Raw genomic sequence first — 15,331 nt, forward strand, 5'->3', positions numbered from 1 at the left:
TACGATGAAGATCAGGGGACCAGTTGATCGTAACGCTAGTGAGGGTAGCTCGTGACAAAAATAAAAAAATTACATACAGTAGTAGGCATGTGCCCTCTATGAGATTCTGCCGGTATGATAACCTTAAGCAAAAATGGTTTTACGGTATTTTTTCAAAGTAAAAAAAAAAAAAATTTTTTTTAATTCATCGAACATGATTTTTATTTTTCAAAACATTAAAAAATTGGACTTAAGTATAATGTTAAGTTAAAATAAATTTGAAAAATAACTAAAAAATACCTGAAGTATTCTAAATAAAATCAAAATAAATGCAGTCCTTTAGGTGAGCCTAAACTCACAGCCACAGCTCAACATTATTACCATATGAACAAAAGTTATTGACTTATTTTCCATAAAAAACACGTGTGTGACTTGTATCATGTTTACATTATACACACACTAAAACACCACGTTTTACCACCGCTAGACACAGTTAATACGCAAGAGTTAACTCTCGTAGCTGGTGGGAAACGTTCATGACAGTGTCTCTAACCTTTAATTTTGTATAAATGCGAAATCATATTGGAGGTATTGCCTCCTCGGCAGCCACCCTCCGTAAACATGTTTTACTGGTCGGTTGGCCCTCCTCTAAGCTACAGCTGTCTGTAAATTTTCTGTAGCCGAAGTATTCCATTACCAGCGATTTCGTTTTCTTCAATGGGGGGAAAAGTTCAGGAGTTTCACCTCCTCCAGCCATCGTGTAGCACAGCTGACTCACTGACACTGAGCAACAATCAGTTGGGGAGGGTTGAGCCTTGCAGCTGCAAGCGAGAGATTTCTCCCTACATTATGGTACATAAAAAATAGCTAATATCTTAGGGAGTGTATGACAGCAAATTTCTGCGGTTTTGAAACCGTGACGTTTTCATACCACGGTTATACCTTGAAACCGGTCATCGACACATGCCTGATTCTAATCAGAGACAAAAAGACTAGAGTCATTTAAAAAATATTACTCAAATAAAAGTAAAAGTAGTCATCCAAAAACTTTCCTCAAGTCACTCACTTTTTATTTGACATTGACTATGCATCCACCAACTACACAATATTAACTCAAAGTAAGTGAAACTACATATTCAATTTCATTAAATCATGTATTAATGATTACTATTCTGCATTCTGGCCCTTAAAATCCAAGACGTTAGCTTTGGATGAGGTCTGACCTTTAGCATCATTCCAATTAGGCATGTGTTGGTATGAGATTCTAACAGTATGATAACCTTAAGCAAAAATATCATGGTTTCACGGTATTGCAATTACAGCTCTAAAATGTGTTATTTTGAGATATCTTTTAACTTTTTTTCCCACTGAACAGAATTTTTATTTTTCAAAACACTAGCAAAGTGGAACATAAGTATGTTAAAATAAAAATAATTAAAAAAATTCTAAATAAAATTAAAATAAATGTAAAAATCATTTAAGTGAGCCTAAACCCACATCCACAGCTCAACATTATTACTATTAGAAAAAAATGATTGAATTATTTTTGATAAAAAGCATGTGTGTATGACTCGTATCATGTTTCCATTACACACACAGTTTTTCAGAGAGAAAAAAAACACATTTAACTAGGGTTGTTCCGATCATATTTTTTTTGCTCCCGATCCGATCCCGATCGTTTTAGTTTGAGTATCTGCCGATCCCGATATTTCTTTTTTTTGCTCCCGATTCAATTCCAAGTGGAACCGTGACTGTGCATCGTGCTACCAATTGATGTATCTTCTCTGCGTTGGGAAATAACTTTAGGTGTTAAGACAAAAATCAATTGTCACCTTGCTTCCCCACATTGCTTCCCATGATATTACTATTCATAGGGAGAGGGATTGCAAGGCTTTAGCCAATTAAAAAAGGCTCCAAAGGCTGCCAAAATTCACTCTACTCATTTTGCGCTGCCTTTTATCTCTCTATATAGGTAAAACGGCGTCATTACAGATTGAGCGCGACAATGAGCGAGAGGGTCGTGCAGCGCATACATTAATTGCGTTAAATATTTTAACGTGACACATTTTTTAATAAATTGCCGCCGTTATCGGGATATTTTTGATAACCCTACCTTAAGCCTAAAGTAAAGACTCTGGATGAGTGTAACATATTATGCCTGTAACGTTACATACAATTAGAAAACGATTTAATTAAAATATATATATATTAAAAATAGGCACGGCCGATTTTTTTTTTTTGCCGATTCCGATACTTTGAAAATGACGTGATCGGACCCACATCTCTACATTTAACCACAGCTAGACACACTAAACACGCAGGATTAACTCTCGTAGCTTGTGGGAATCTTTCATGAGTGTTTACTAACCTTTAATTTTGTATGAATGCGAAATCGTATTGGAGGTATTGCCTCCTCGGCAGCCACCCTCCGCAAACATGTTTTACATGTTGGATGGCCTTTCCCCTCTAAGCCGTGGCCATCTAACTGTTCTGTAGCTGAAGTATTCACATACCAACGATTCAGTTTTCTTGGATGGAGGAAAAAAGGTCAGGAGTTTCACCTCCTCCAGCCATCGTGTAGCACAGCTGACTCAGTGACACAGAGCAACAACCGGTGGGGGAGGGTTGAGCCTTGCAGCAGCGAGGGATTTCTCCATGCATTTTTGGGACATAAAAAATAGCTAATACCTAAAATAAGGACGATATGACGGATTTGTTTTTCAGGTATATTTTCGGTAATTATGTTATGTGAGCAACTTTTTTGGGTTATACAGCTCCAGTGTTAGAGTAAATTGCAGGACGTTGTCTCCATTAAAAGTAGCTCTTGGAGCAAAAAAAATATGCGCACCCCTGATGTAGATATTGTGTACACAGGTATTAAGGTCATGGGGGGAGTGTTAGCCTTAAAAGAACGTTGTTTCAACAGGTTTATTTTTCACAATAGTTAAACCATTTTAATTTTAAGGCAAAGAATGTAACATCACTCAGTGTACACCAAAGGTAAAAAGATTTTAGACACTTTCTAATCCAACTGAATGGTGACGTGTCTCAAAACATTTGACCGTATATGTATGAATGAAGAGTAATTCAACAAAACAGGTCCTTTAATTAGCTTTTTTTTTAATATCCTGCGCATGATGTTATCATAGTTTTTAGGACTAAAAGCTTTCTCATTTTTGGTAAAGATTTATGCAACTACTGTATCCAATTGTTTAGTATCCAGTTTTAGCCCGGTAGACATGTGGAGCCGAGCATTTTAGTTTGACTAATGTATTTCTACCAACAGGTGGCAACAAAAGTCATTTTGGAAACTAGTGTAAATCCTCCTTCTGCCAGAATGAGACAAGTTGTCTGGCTGACTTCCCAGAAGCTAGGAGGAAAGAATATTACAAGCTGTACTAAGAATGAAAGCAAACCATTCACACTCGTGCACGAATATAACCAGTACAACAGTTTCGATAGTAAAATATTTTAATTAAATATACAGGAGGTCATAGCATAAAAAATGTCTTTTTTTATTTTTTTGTCTCCCTTGCCAGCCGGCTGATTGGTAAACAGATGGCTACTGTATCAAAAAACACTGAGGATGCACAAAAAAAAAAAAAGAACCAATAACAAATGAAAATTCAATCCTAAACCTTAATTCCAAAATGTAGTGTTTTTTTAGAGGCTAGATTGTGTGTAACCGACATTTTTTCTTCTCTCATACATATATACTGCCTTTTATGCTATTTACAGATTATACCAGTTTTTTGATAACCACCACTCTCAGACGAAGGTGGCGCGCTATCTACAGTGCTATTATTATTATTATTTTTTTTAACTTTTCTTTTTTACACAGAAGACAACAGAAGTGAAGCAAAGGGTGAAGGTGAAACCAGCCCATGTATTTTTTTTTTCTTGCGTACTAGAGCCACCACATACAGTGCTTGTTCGTTGGGTAATTTACCACATAAGTATGGAAAGCCCTTTCAGAATTTATTCAATATCTTTCAAGGCCCTTTTTCTAGTGTGCTCTTTGTCATTAGTGGTGACACAATTAAGCACACTCGTAGAAATCTACCAGCGACATTTTTTCCACCACTTGGTGATATTTGTATAGATGAAATATAAACATTAAGAATCTTGACATCTATCTTAACAAGCTTTCACTAGTAGAGCAAAGATTACAATTAGAGTACAGTTTTGCCTTGAAAATAACGTAGTTTTTCAAATAATATGCAGAAATATCATCAGTGGGGAAAACCATTGTCTTACTAGTGAGGACATGAGGCTTGATGTCTGTGACCTTGAATAAGTACTAAAACCGTTCCATATGCAGTCTGTGCCAAATTGCAAATCTAGTGGTTAACGAAACAGAAAAAAAAGTTCTGCTAATTATAGAATGCGTAAACTGCATCTTACCGGAGACAATCAAATTGCACACTGTCAAAATAGTTGGGCAGTCAAGAATAAAGCAAGTTTGGCCTGTTTTGAGGGCTAATGTTGTCTCGTGCAAATAAGTAGTGCTAGGAAATTGTGATGAAGTAATTTGAAGAGCACAAATTAAGATGAAATAAAAGCCACATTTGTATTTTCACTCATGGCTGCAGCACTTTATCACCAGTTCCACTTTGTCCTTTAGTGCAGTGTATCTGTTTACATTGCATTTTCAATGACAAGGTATTTTCTTTCAAACCTGAGAAGTACATAAAACTGTATACAACATTTCTTATATGTCTGTCACCTTCAAAGTTTCAATGACTGACACTGTAAATTGATTGATATCTGCATGTTCGTGAGAAAAAATGTATTTACAAACTTTGCACTTAAGCAATCACGTGTGGTGGCTCGAGTGCACTCCATACGGTACAGAACTAATTCCTAACGACTGCTTCACCCATGATTTAGTACTAATAGTAACGCGAGACGGGCAAAAGGCACAGATGCTTGCAAAGCGCCCTAATTGACAACATTCTTATGGGAAAAAAACCCCCCAAAAAAACATACAGTGAATCTTTTTCTCCGCGTGTTTTGACTGTAAAATGTGTTTCAAGTCTTGAATGATATAAGTGAAATTCTGATTGGCAAGGAGGCGCGTTCCACAGCATTCAGCTGTTTCATTACGCTGGCGCAACCAGTTGCTACGGTCCATGGACGCTTGATGCATTCTTTCCTAATAAGAAAAAAAAAATCAAACAAAGCCACATTCATTCTTGTGAAATGGATTTGGACATCTTGTCCAACAGCACCTCTACTGATTACATTTGTCAATGCACCCTACTGCGTGGTATCTACGGAGTTTTCTGAGTTTTCCATTGGGAGAAAAATCTTGGCTGTGTCTTGATTCAGGTTCTGCAGCTGCTGTCAGATTTATAGAAACATAAGATTTTATGAATTTGGGGAGCAACATTTGAACCTCAAACATTTGAAAGTTTTTACAGCATACCCAAAGTGAATGACAGCTATTCATCACTCAGCATTAACACTTATTTTGATTAAATCTGGGTTTTTGAAGTTTAACGTAAATGGTGTTGGCGTTGAAATTTGAATCGTTCATTGAACATTTTCGTGTATGTCGCCAGGAGAGTCAACAGTATTATAAATAACCTTCATGTAAGAGCCAGTTGGTATTTAAACTGCAAATTCATCTGACCTCTGGTAATGGGAAAACACTGTTGGACAAAAAAAAAATTACACCGCTTCCGAGCGCAGCCATTTTGTGACATTTGTTATACCCAAGCATTTAAAAACTGATACTCTAACTTAAGTGCATGAGACTAAGGGTATTACTTATGTCACGAGGAAGGTAATCTGGAATACTGATATTTGATTGGCTAAAATAGTAATGGAATTGAGAAAATGTCTGCAGTCACTTTCTGTAAATTCCAGCTTTCCTTTACGTTTTCTCTGCTATTGCACATCAGAAGAAATTTTTGTTTGTTTGTTTTTTTTTCTTCTTTTTTTAATCTAGCAATGTACAAGATTCTTACAGCTACAATGCACATGATAAAGTTGTTGTCTGTCCTTCTAGGAGCAGCAGCAGCAGCATGCAAAGGATTGCGGGGTTTTTAAATCTACCAATGTCCAAGATTCTTGCAGCTACAATGCACATGATAAAGATGTTGTCCTTCCTTCTAGGAGCAGCAGCAGCATGCAAAGGATAGCGGTGTATCTTATGAATTGGTTCAAAATGGCTAATGGCATTTAGAGATAGGAATTTTTATGTTTGGAGCAGTCCATGGTGCAGTGCAGACCCTGAATTAAAACACAGCCATTTTACTACCTGGTATTGTTACTGTCCAGGGGTAAAGCCACTTCCACTTACTGGTCGAGTAGATTCAACCATTACAACATGCAGGCTAACATTAGCTTAGCAGTGTAGCTCCACAATCTCTGCTTGGCTGCAACAGCCCAGTTTCTCCTGTCTCTTCTCAAATCAAATGTCTCCTTTCCAAATATGGTAACCACTTGTTTCTATAGTTTTAACTCATTCACTGCCAGCTTTCCTCTATGTATGTATAATGGGTGGGACTTTAACACGTCAAGGGAAAGTTTGTTTTCAGTAAAATAATCGATAGAATTTATAAATGTGTCATACTTTGCAAATTGTGCAACAAAGAATTGCATATCACCGCAGCACTTAAACTCTACACGGCAGTCTTATAGTAAAGCACATATCTGCGAGCACAGAAGCTAATAACCGCGAGTGGTCCTGCCAGCAATCTGAGTTGTCGGCACTAAACTAGATGGAATAACTGGCTTGATGAACAGAAATATTAAATACACACCTCAAAATTTTGTATACCTCTTGACTGTAGGCCACTACCAGTGGTAAAAAATGAGCAGGGCTAGCAACTGTGCTACAAGTGATCAGACTTTGAAACTGCCTTGCAGAAAGATAATAGAAAAAACTCGACGAAATAAAGAATAAAATATTGGATGCATTGCACAAAACACAATTTGTGGCTCTGATGAGGGATCATTGGACTTCTGACGGTAATTATACTTATTATTATATATATTTTTTTGCACTAAAATCTTCAAACATCAGGACAGTTTTCCGAGCGCTTCAAAACATGTGCCATTTTTTCTAATAACTTGAATACTGCGAGCACACTATGTTTTGTTTTGTCTTTTCAATTTTACCCAAGGATACAGTGGTACCTCGACATACGATTGCTTCGACACACGATCTTTTTGACATCAGACGTAAAATTTGACTAGCCATTTGTTTCTACCCGCGATGACATGCTAGAAGTACGAGATTTATGACAGCGCCACAGTTTGTTTTCCCGGAAGACGGACGCACGGCGGATTTTCTTGTGGGGGAAATCAACATGGGTTCCAAGAATGTTAGTGCAAGTGGTTAAAAAAGGAAAAAGGTGAGGCTTACCATTGAAATGAAGATGGAAATGATAGAAAAATATGAGCATGGTGTGCACGTCCATAAACTGGCACGACAATACAGCTGTAGAATGTCTACGATCTCGACGGTCCTCCTTCGACCTCTGTTCGCCAGCCTTTATAAGTTAAGGTGACAATTATTATTTAACAAATATCGCCAGCTTCGTCAGGTTTTTAATCATATTGTTAGGGCCTCTGTCACTCCCTCCTGTGGCCTGGCCCACCTTGGGTAGGTGTGCGTGTTTTTATTCTGATTGCTGGTTGGATGTCAGACAGGTGGAGCAGCCACAGGTATAAGTTTTTACTTCTTCCTACTCCTTTTCGAATCTTATGTTTTGTTTGTATTCTTGTATATCCATAATGTGATGCATGTTTTCGAAATAAAATTCAATCAATCAATCAATCAATGGCTATGACAATAAGCCATCCTTAAAAGCAGTGGACGTCGCCAACACCCGTTCAATGTGTGTTTTCTACGTCAGTTGTATTTCACATTCCTTTTTGAATTCACTGATCACCGGCTCACGACATATTTGTTCTCGCCCCAGGTCCTGTTTTTGTGCGACCCTCATCGGATTTTACGTCCGCCACCTTCCCAAGCTTCCCCTTACGCTTACTATAATTACCAGAAAGCTCCACCATCTTATTTTGGATACAAATAAAGTATTTTGTTCATTGCTACACCGTGCCTGTGTTTGCTCAGGGATCCCCTCAATTCCGCAAATCCTAACACATTTATTTCAGAACTTGTGCAACACAACATGCTTACTGTCCGCTGCAGTTGAACAAAGTGAAAGTAATGTCCTCCCTCACTGTGTGAAGTCAGCCACGCGGTGCATTCAGGTACACCACGCAAAACACATCCGCCACGTTAGAACCTGATTCGTTACATTATTACAGGTATTATTATTACTATTATTATACTATTATTCCGATTTTTATTCATAATTTATTTGTTTTGCTTTATTTAAATTCTATTTGCAATACTACCAGCAGCATTTATTATGGTGGTGGTGAATGGTGTTATACTTTTATAGCGCTTTTCCACCTTTCAAGGCGCTCAAAGCGCTTTACACCATCTCGCCATCCACCTACTGGTGACACAGCACCAGGAGCAACGTGGGGTTAAGTGTCTTGCTCAAGGACACTTAGACGAGTTCATCAGGGCGGAGAAGTGAACCCACAACCTCTGGGTTGGGGGACAACTACTCTACCACTGAGCCACGCCACCCCATTATTAAGGATTTGGTGTAGGTTTTCAGGCTGTGGAACGAATTAATGGAATTATAATGTATTCTTATGGTAATATCCTGCTCGAAATATGACCATTTCGACTTACAAACAAGGTCCTGGAATAAATTAACTTTGTATGTAGAGCTACCACTGTATATTCAGTTTGTCTAAAATAAAAAAAATATGTGACAAAAAAAGTGTTCAGATAAAAATGCTATTAACTACAAGTCGCTATTTAATCACATTACATTTTGAAATCGAGTCCCACCCTAATATATATCTATACCACATAGATACTACCAGTGGCAGTGGATGAGTTTAACTTATCAATCAATTATTATGAATTTTGTGAGGTTCAACTCACTTAAGTGATAATTATGGGGTTTTCTTTAATATATCAAAAGGATACCAATTACCTTCGTTATCGTCCATCAGGACCGCACAATTTAAGGGCATGAAAAAAACTGGAACCACAGGACCGATAACACATTTTGGTGATTCTTTTATACATAGGTTCCTGTTGTAGTGTTTCAAGCGACACAGTATTAGCCCTCAGACGCAGTAAACAAAAACGGCGCGGCTTCCCGACTCCCGCCGACAGAGTCAAAACCAAAAGTGAGCACATCCATGTCAGAATTGTGCAAATAAGGATACAAACAAAAAGATACAGTAAGTGGTAATAGAAATACAGAACAGTGCAAAGTATATAAACAAATGTATAAACTAATGGAATTCTCAGTCTGTCTCACAGATAAAATTTTACAATCAGTCATCGTCCCTCTATCTGGACTCATCGTACGACTGAGCCCCTATCTATGCTTGGCAAGAGGAAATAAGGGAATATGATAAACCGGGTGCCTCTCACAGTCTAGTGCTGGGGTGTACTGAGGACAGCTGTGGTTGGGGCAGGGTGGAGAGCGGGTACAGTTGGTGCAACAGGTCCCCATAAAGGGCTGCTCCGCCAGGGTGCCTGAAGAAGTGGTGCGGGCTGGGGGCGGAGGCCAGAAGCTGCCTGTGGAGCATCATGGAGTGAAAGGCTAAGGGGGGAACGAGTGGGGACACTGCCGACTGGCTCTTTAGGTACTGCAGGCCAGGGTGCTGCTGGAGTCTGTTCTGTGACACAAGACTGCCGGGCGGGTACATGCCGGCGTAGAGGGGTGCGGCATGAGACAGGGTGTAGGTGGTGGCGGGGTGGCCCTCGGGCGGGTGGTTGTTGAGGTGAACGGCATGGGCCGGCTCGGCAGGTTTCAGTTCCTCTGGGTCGCTCCGTCGAACGGCAGAAGCAGGGTGGATGGGCGTCACCACACGGACCTTCCTCTCTGGTGCCTCCTCAATCTCCGCCTCCCCGACACTCCGTTTGCTCGGTCGGACGGGGCTGGCGAGGGATGATTCAGATAAAGACTTGGGATTCGGAAAGGTTGGAGATGGGTCCTGCTTGGGAGGTGAGACTGTCATGGCGGGAACTCTGCACCCCTTAGGGTGCGAGTCCAAGCCCTGGTGCACGATTGAGTAAGGGAGACCGCAAAAGGAAGGTTTGGAGACTGTGGACACCCTCTGAGAAAGTGGTTTGGAAATGGTGAAGTCCCTGGGTTGATCCTCAGCCTCTCTACTCTCCCCTCGAGTCTGCGCTTCGTCACTGTAGTGCGATCTGTAAGCCAGGCCTTCTTTCTCCAGGCCACAGCAAACGAAACCCTGCTCCCCCTCGCGGTCCCGGACAAAGCGCTCCTGTCGCTCTCCGTTGGAGTATCCGGCAATTCGGTCCTGGCTCAGGCAATTCTCAGTTTGTCTGTACAGACTGTGCAGGTGTGGGGACGAGTAACAGTCCCCTGCAAAGCTCCGAGACTGGAGAAGCTTTTCTGAGGTGTTCTCCACAGCATCACGGTCCTTCGTCCTGGTGAGATATGGCTGCCATGGGGCACTAACGTGAGGCGGCAGGATGTGGCTGACGCTCCTCTCCTGCTGAGGCTTGCTGCTCTGCGCATGATGAATGACCGATGGCCTGAAGATTGGCGCCGCCTCTGGGACATTGTCAGACGCGTGTTGCCTCTGGCCGTCCTCCTCGCTTTTCCTCTTTTCAGTCTCTCTCTCGGGAGCAATAGGAGGCTGGAGAGAAGATACAAATGAGAAGGACGTAGACTCACACACTTGAGAGAGGAGCTTCTTTTTGGCCAGAGGGGACATGACGCCTTGGCCAGTTTTGCAGTAGGCAGCCATTTGTGCGGGGCTATCTTTTTGGATCACCCCGTAGTCTTCCTTCTCCGGGAAAGAATCTGTACTCAAGTCTATGGATTGCCTATCTTGTTTACACATGGATAACACCTTGCCTACTCTTCCACCGTGACTATCCGAGGAGTCTTTGTCCCGAGAGGAGGACTCGGGCAGCGCAAAATGTCCGGGGGGTTTGTTCTGGTCCCACAGGTGAGGCAAGTAGGTGCTTTTGGTGACCAGGTGCACCTCAGTCTTGGCGGTTTGAAGGACCTCACTGATCTTCCGCCACTCCGGCTGGGCTCCAGCATGGAGGGGCCGAGTGGCCAGCGGGGCCCTGCTGGAGTCAGCCTCTTTGAAGCACATTGGCGTGGGCATCTCCCCTGCTAATGACTCTTCCTTCTTAAGTGTGACGTGAAGCTCCTCCTCCTCCTCCTCGATGATGATGGGTTCATCCACAGCTGGCAGTTCAAGCTTTGTGGTCACTTCCCCTTTGACCTTGGAATCCTACAGGTGAAAGAATTATTGGAATCATTTTATCAATTTGACAGTCAAGTTCACAAGAATGCATTGCCCCGTGTCTAGTCATCAAGGACCGGTTACATGGAAAGCAACATAGAAATAAACACCTCAACATCATTGCTACCTTACTCACAATATTATCGAATTGGCCCGAATATAAGACTGTGTTTTTTAAATTGAAATAAGAATGAAAAAAAGGGGGTCGTTTTATATTCGTGATCTCGACATTATACCCATTCACGACGCTAGATGGCGCCAGATATCATTGAATCGATGTTCTGTCATGACTGATCTCTGCTACTCTCAAGTTTAACCAGGTTGCATTATTCTATTGCAATGTTTTTCCTTATTCAGATTTGTTTTAAGACTACAGTTACAGTTAGACTTCACTTTGATGGTTAATGCAGTAATTGTAATTTTTATCACAATAAATTGGTTTACTTACATTTCAAAAACCAGAAGCCATTCATTTACGAATGTGATTGCACTTTAGTTTACATATTTAAATGTTCAGATATTAAGATTTGAATGAGGCAAAATAACATGCTTTTTCTCTCAAACATATTGTGATAATCTTTTGTTTCGGATGTACTGTAATTATTTTCTTTATAAAAAATAATTTGGTGTTCAAAAAATCTTTTTTCAAACTTGAGTCTTGAAAAAGAGGGGGTCGTTTTATATTCGTAATCTCGACATTATACCCATTCACGACGCTAGATGGCGCTAGATATCATTGAATCGATGTTCTGTCATGACTGATCTCAACTACTCTCAAGTTTAACCAGGCTGCATTATTCTATTGCAATGTTTTTCCTTATTCAGATTTGTTTTAAGACTACAGTTACAGTTAGACTTCACTTTGATGGTTAATGCAGTAATTGTAATTTTTATCACAATAAATTGGTTTATTTACATTTCAAAAACCAGAAGCCATTCATTTACGAATGTGATTGCACTTTACTTTACATATTTAAATGCTTAGATATCAAGATTTAAATAAGGCAAAACTATATGCTTTTTCTCTGAAATATATTGTTATAATCTTTTGTTTCGGATGTACTGTAATTATTTTCTTTATTAAAAAATAATTTGGTGTTCAAAAAGTCTTTTTTCAAACTTGAGTCTTGAAAAAGAGGGGGTCGTTTTATATTCGCGATCTAGACATTATATCCATTCACGACGCTAGATGGCGCCAGATATCATTGAATCAATGTTCTGTCATGACTGATCTCAGATACTCTCAAGTTTAACCAGGTTGCATTATTCTATTGCAATGTTTTTCCTTATTCAGATTTGTTTTAAGACTACAGTTAGACTTCACTTTGATGGTTAATGCAGTTATTGCAATTTTTATCACGATAGAATAGATAGTATAAAAATTAATTTGGTGTTCAAAAAATCTTTTTTCAAACTTGAGTCTTGAAAAAGAGGGGGTCATCTTATAATCAGGTCCGTTTTATATTCGGGCCAATACGGTAATCCATGCTACTCCTGAAAGCTGAAACCAGATTTAACGTATATATGTCAAAAATAATATAATACACTTTTTTAAATGAATATTGAGAATATTATGGTATCGCCCACTCATTCAGGGTTCTTACAGGTTTCATCAAGTGGAAATTAAAGACTTTTTAAAGACTGAGAAGCAGGCTAACTCCCAGAATATCAGAAAAAGTCTTAGACACTATTTCATGCAATGCAGAGAAATATACGGTAAATATTAAGGAATTTAAAACCTACAAGACAAAATTCGATGCAATTTAAGACACGGTCAAGATTAGTAAATTAAACCCCATCAGACCCCCTTTTTTTTTCTGCTGGGAAAAAAAAAATCTTCACTGAGTGATTTTTACTCTACTCAAACACCAGAACAATGTGAAAATTTTGGGGTTGGGAATATTTCATGCTTTTATTGGTTATTTTCAATGTCAATGTGTTTCTAATGAGAAATGAGCACTTTACGTGATCTTTTTTTGAAGTTGCACTTGGTCAGCCATTTTCAAAGAGCCAAAAATAACAAAGGGCCAAAAATAGCAAAGAGGGGTGTCAAAGCTCATGATTTGATTTCAATGGGTAAAGTTTCATCCAATGATCTCCCAGATGCGGGAATAGCAACTAAATTCAGTGCATTTATTGGTTTAGAGACGCGAACCATGTCATGTCCTTCAGCAGCATGCTTAGGTCTGAAGAAGTTAAAACCCAGCGGGAACCCAAACCTTGTGGTCGGGGCCTAAAATTAGTTGGATCAATTTGCCATTCAAAAAGGTCTTACTTTTGATGACCTAAAAGCTACAGACTGCCTGTAAGAGATCGTCAGTGGACTATTGTGCAGTCTTGTGTTCCGATGTGCAAAACCAGAGGATGGAGAATGACAACAAGTGGTGCACAGCTGGCGGACGTCTGGAACCAACCTGTGATTCCTGCTGGGCTTTGGCCGCCTCCACGCGCTCCTTTCTGGCCTGCTTGGCACCGCTCGAGCCCTTGGCTTTCTTGACCCCAGCACCTTTGGCTTTGGCGGACGTGGCCTTCTCATGGTTGCGGGGTTTGGTCAGGGGTAGGGGCTTGTCTTGCTCGCCTTTGAGGTGCCTCTCATACGGGAGGAGAAGCCTGGAGGGGAGGGGAAGGGAAAAAAGGAATGTCGGCAGTGTTATGTCACGGAAAGCTTGTCGAACACAATGGCAACTTGATTATTTTGAGTTGCTCGGCATCGTTCAGGTGAAGTATTATCTTTGAAAGTGCAAACTATTTTTACAGCCACAACTTAGTTTAAATAAGTCATGTAATGGGGAATTTGCCGTTTTATTTTTATTTTTTTATTTTATTTTTTATTTTTTTAAACCTGTCCTGTTCAGCTGTTTGACACGGAGAATGGAAGTCTAAGTGCCAGGATGGTCTGAACAGTTTTAATGTTTCACATGGAGAGTCTGACATACTCCCATTGTGATCATTCAACATACCTCGTTTATTATGACAAAGCAGCGAACAGGAAGGGGTTATGGGGGAATAGAAGAAAAGAAACACAAGAGAAGAAAGAAAAACACAAACTACAACAAGAAATACATTGAACGTCTACACTAACTACTAATATGTTGGTGCTATCTATCATCAGCTAGATGTATTTCCGGGTGACAGCATGTGGGGGGCATGTTGACCAGGGAAAGAGGGGGATGTGGGTGGGGGAGTCTATAAGCTAAGTGATTGAAAGGGGTAGAGTGTACACAAATCAGCTCTGTGATCTAGAACCCAGTAATCGTGTGAATCCCTTGTGAGTGTAAGCCCGTTGGCGACCGACCCTACACCGCCCAATCGCCAATCCCGGCATCGGGACCCCCCCAAACCAAGCGCGCCCCATCACATCCAGCCGCATGCGAGCCCCACCGGGCGCGCAACAGCCACGCAGACGAGCAGAGACCCCACGTTTTAGTTAGTTTTAGTGATAGCTAATGACGCTATCAATGAAAAGTGGTGGATTGTACACGAACCCTACTTTGATTATACCTAGGATGGAGTGTGAACGGCAGCAAGTCAGTAGTGTTTTATGTATTTCAAAAATTATACAAACATTTACTGTAAAGTGGAAATTCAGAATTTTTGACATTAGGCTTAATCTTCGAGTTGGGTTGGGGGGGGGGGGGGTTAATTAGTCAGTGGAGTCTATTTAAAAAACATCCGTGCAGTTTGTTAGTTTTTTATAATTTTCAGAGCTCCGGAGTGGCTAAACTAACTCAAGTCAATAGTCCCCTCCTAGCATGCCAATAAAACAACATACTGTATGCACGCAGGAGAATCACTGATGACGTATGCAATACATAGTGCTGGCTATGTTTTCAGAATAAAGTTATTAAAACTTACCATTGCATGTCATTAACCGCAGTATGAACAGCAACATTAGTAATTCAGCTGTTTTGCAGAGAAGAGGCTGCCTGGGCAAGCAGGGCGGAGGGAAATCACATTGGTCTTTTCAGCGCTGATTTTTTTTTGTTAATATGTTTGGTGCGACATTATT

At 40.3% G+C, this 15,331-nt stretch overlaps 1 protein-coding gene across 2 annotated transcripts in view; it reads right to left on the reverse strand.

The window, feature by feature from the left end:
• Positions 1 to 817: 817 nt before the first annotated feature.
• The window catches only part of arid5b (AT-rich interaction domain 5B), a 288,024-nt gene continuing 273,510 nt past the window's right edge, over positions 818 to 15,331 (reverse strand). For both annotated transcript variants that reach the window (XM_057847984.1, XM_057847985.1), the window contains exons 9-10: positions 13,737 to 13,932; positions 818 to 11,310 (exon numbers count right to left, since the gene is read on the reverse strand). In XM_057847984.1, coding sequence (XP_057703967.1) covers positions 9,460 to 11,310; positions 13,737 to 13,932 — 2,047 coding nt within the window. In that variant the 3' untranslated portion in view covers positions 818 to 9,459. The remainder of the gene's footprint in view (positions 11,311 to 13,736; positions 13,933 to 15,331) is intronic.

This window comes from Corythoichthys intestinalis, chromosome 10, assembly GCF_030265065.1.
Source record: "Corythoichthys intestinalis isolate RoL2023-P3 chromosome 10, ASM3026506v1, whole genome shotgun sequence".
NCBI classification, from domain to species: domain Eukaryota; kingdom Metazoa; phylum Chordata; class Actinopteri; order Syngnathiformes; family Syngnathidae; genus Corythoichthys; species Corythoichthys intestinalis.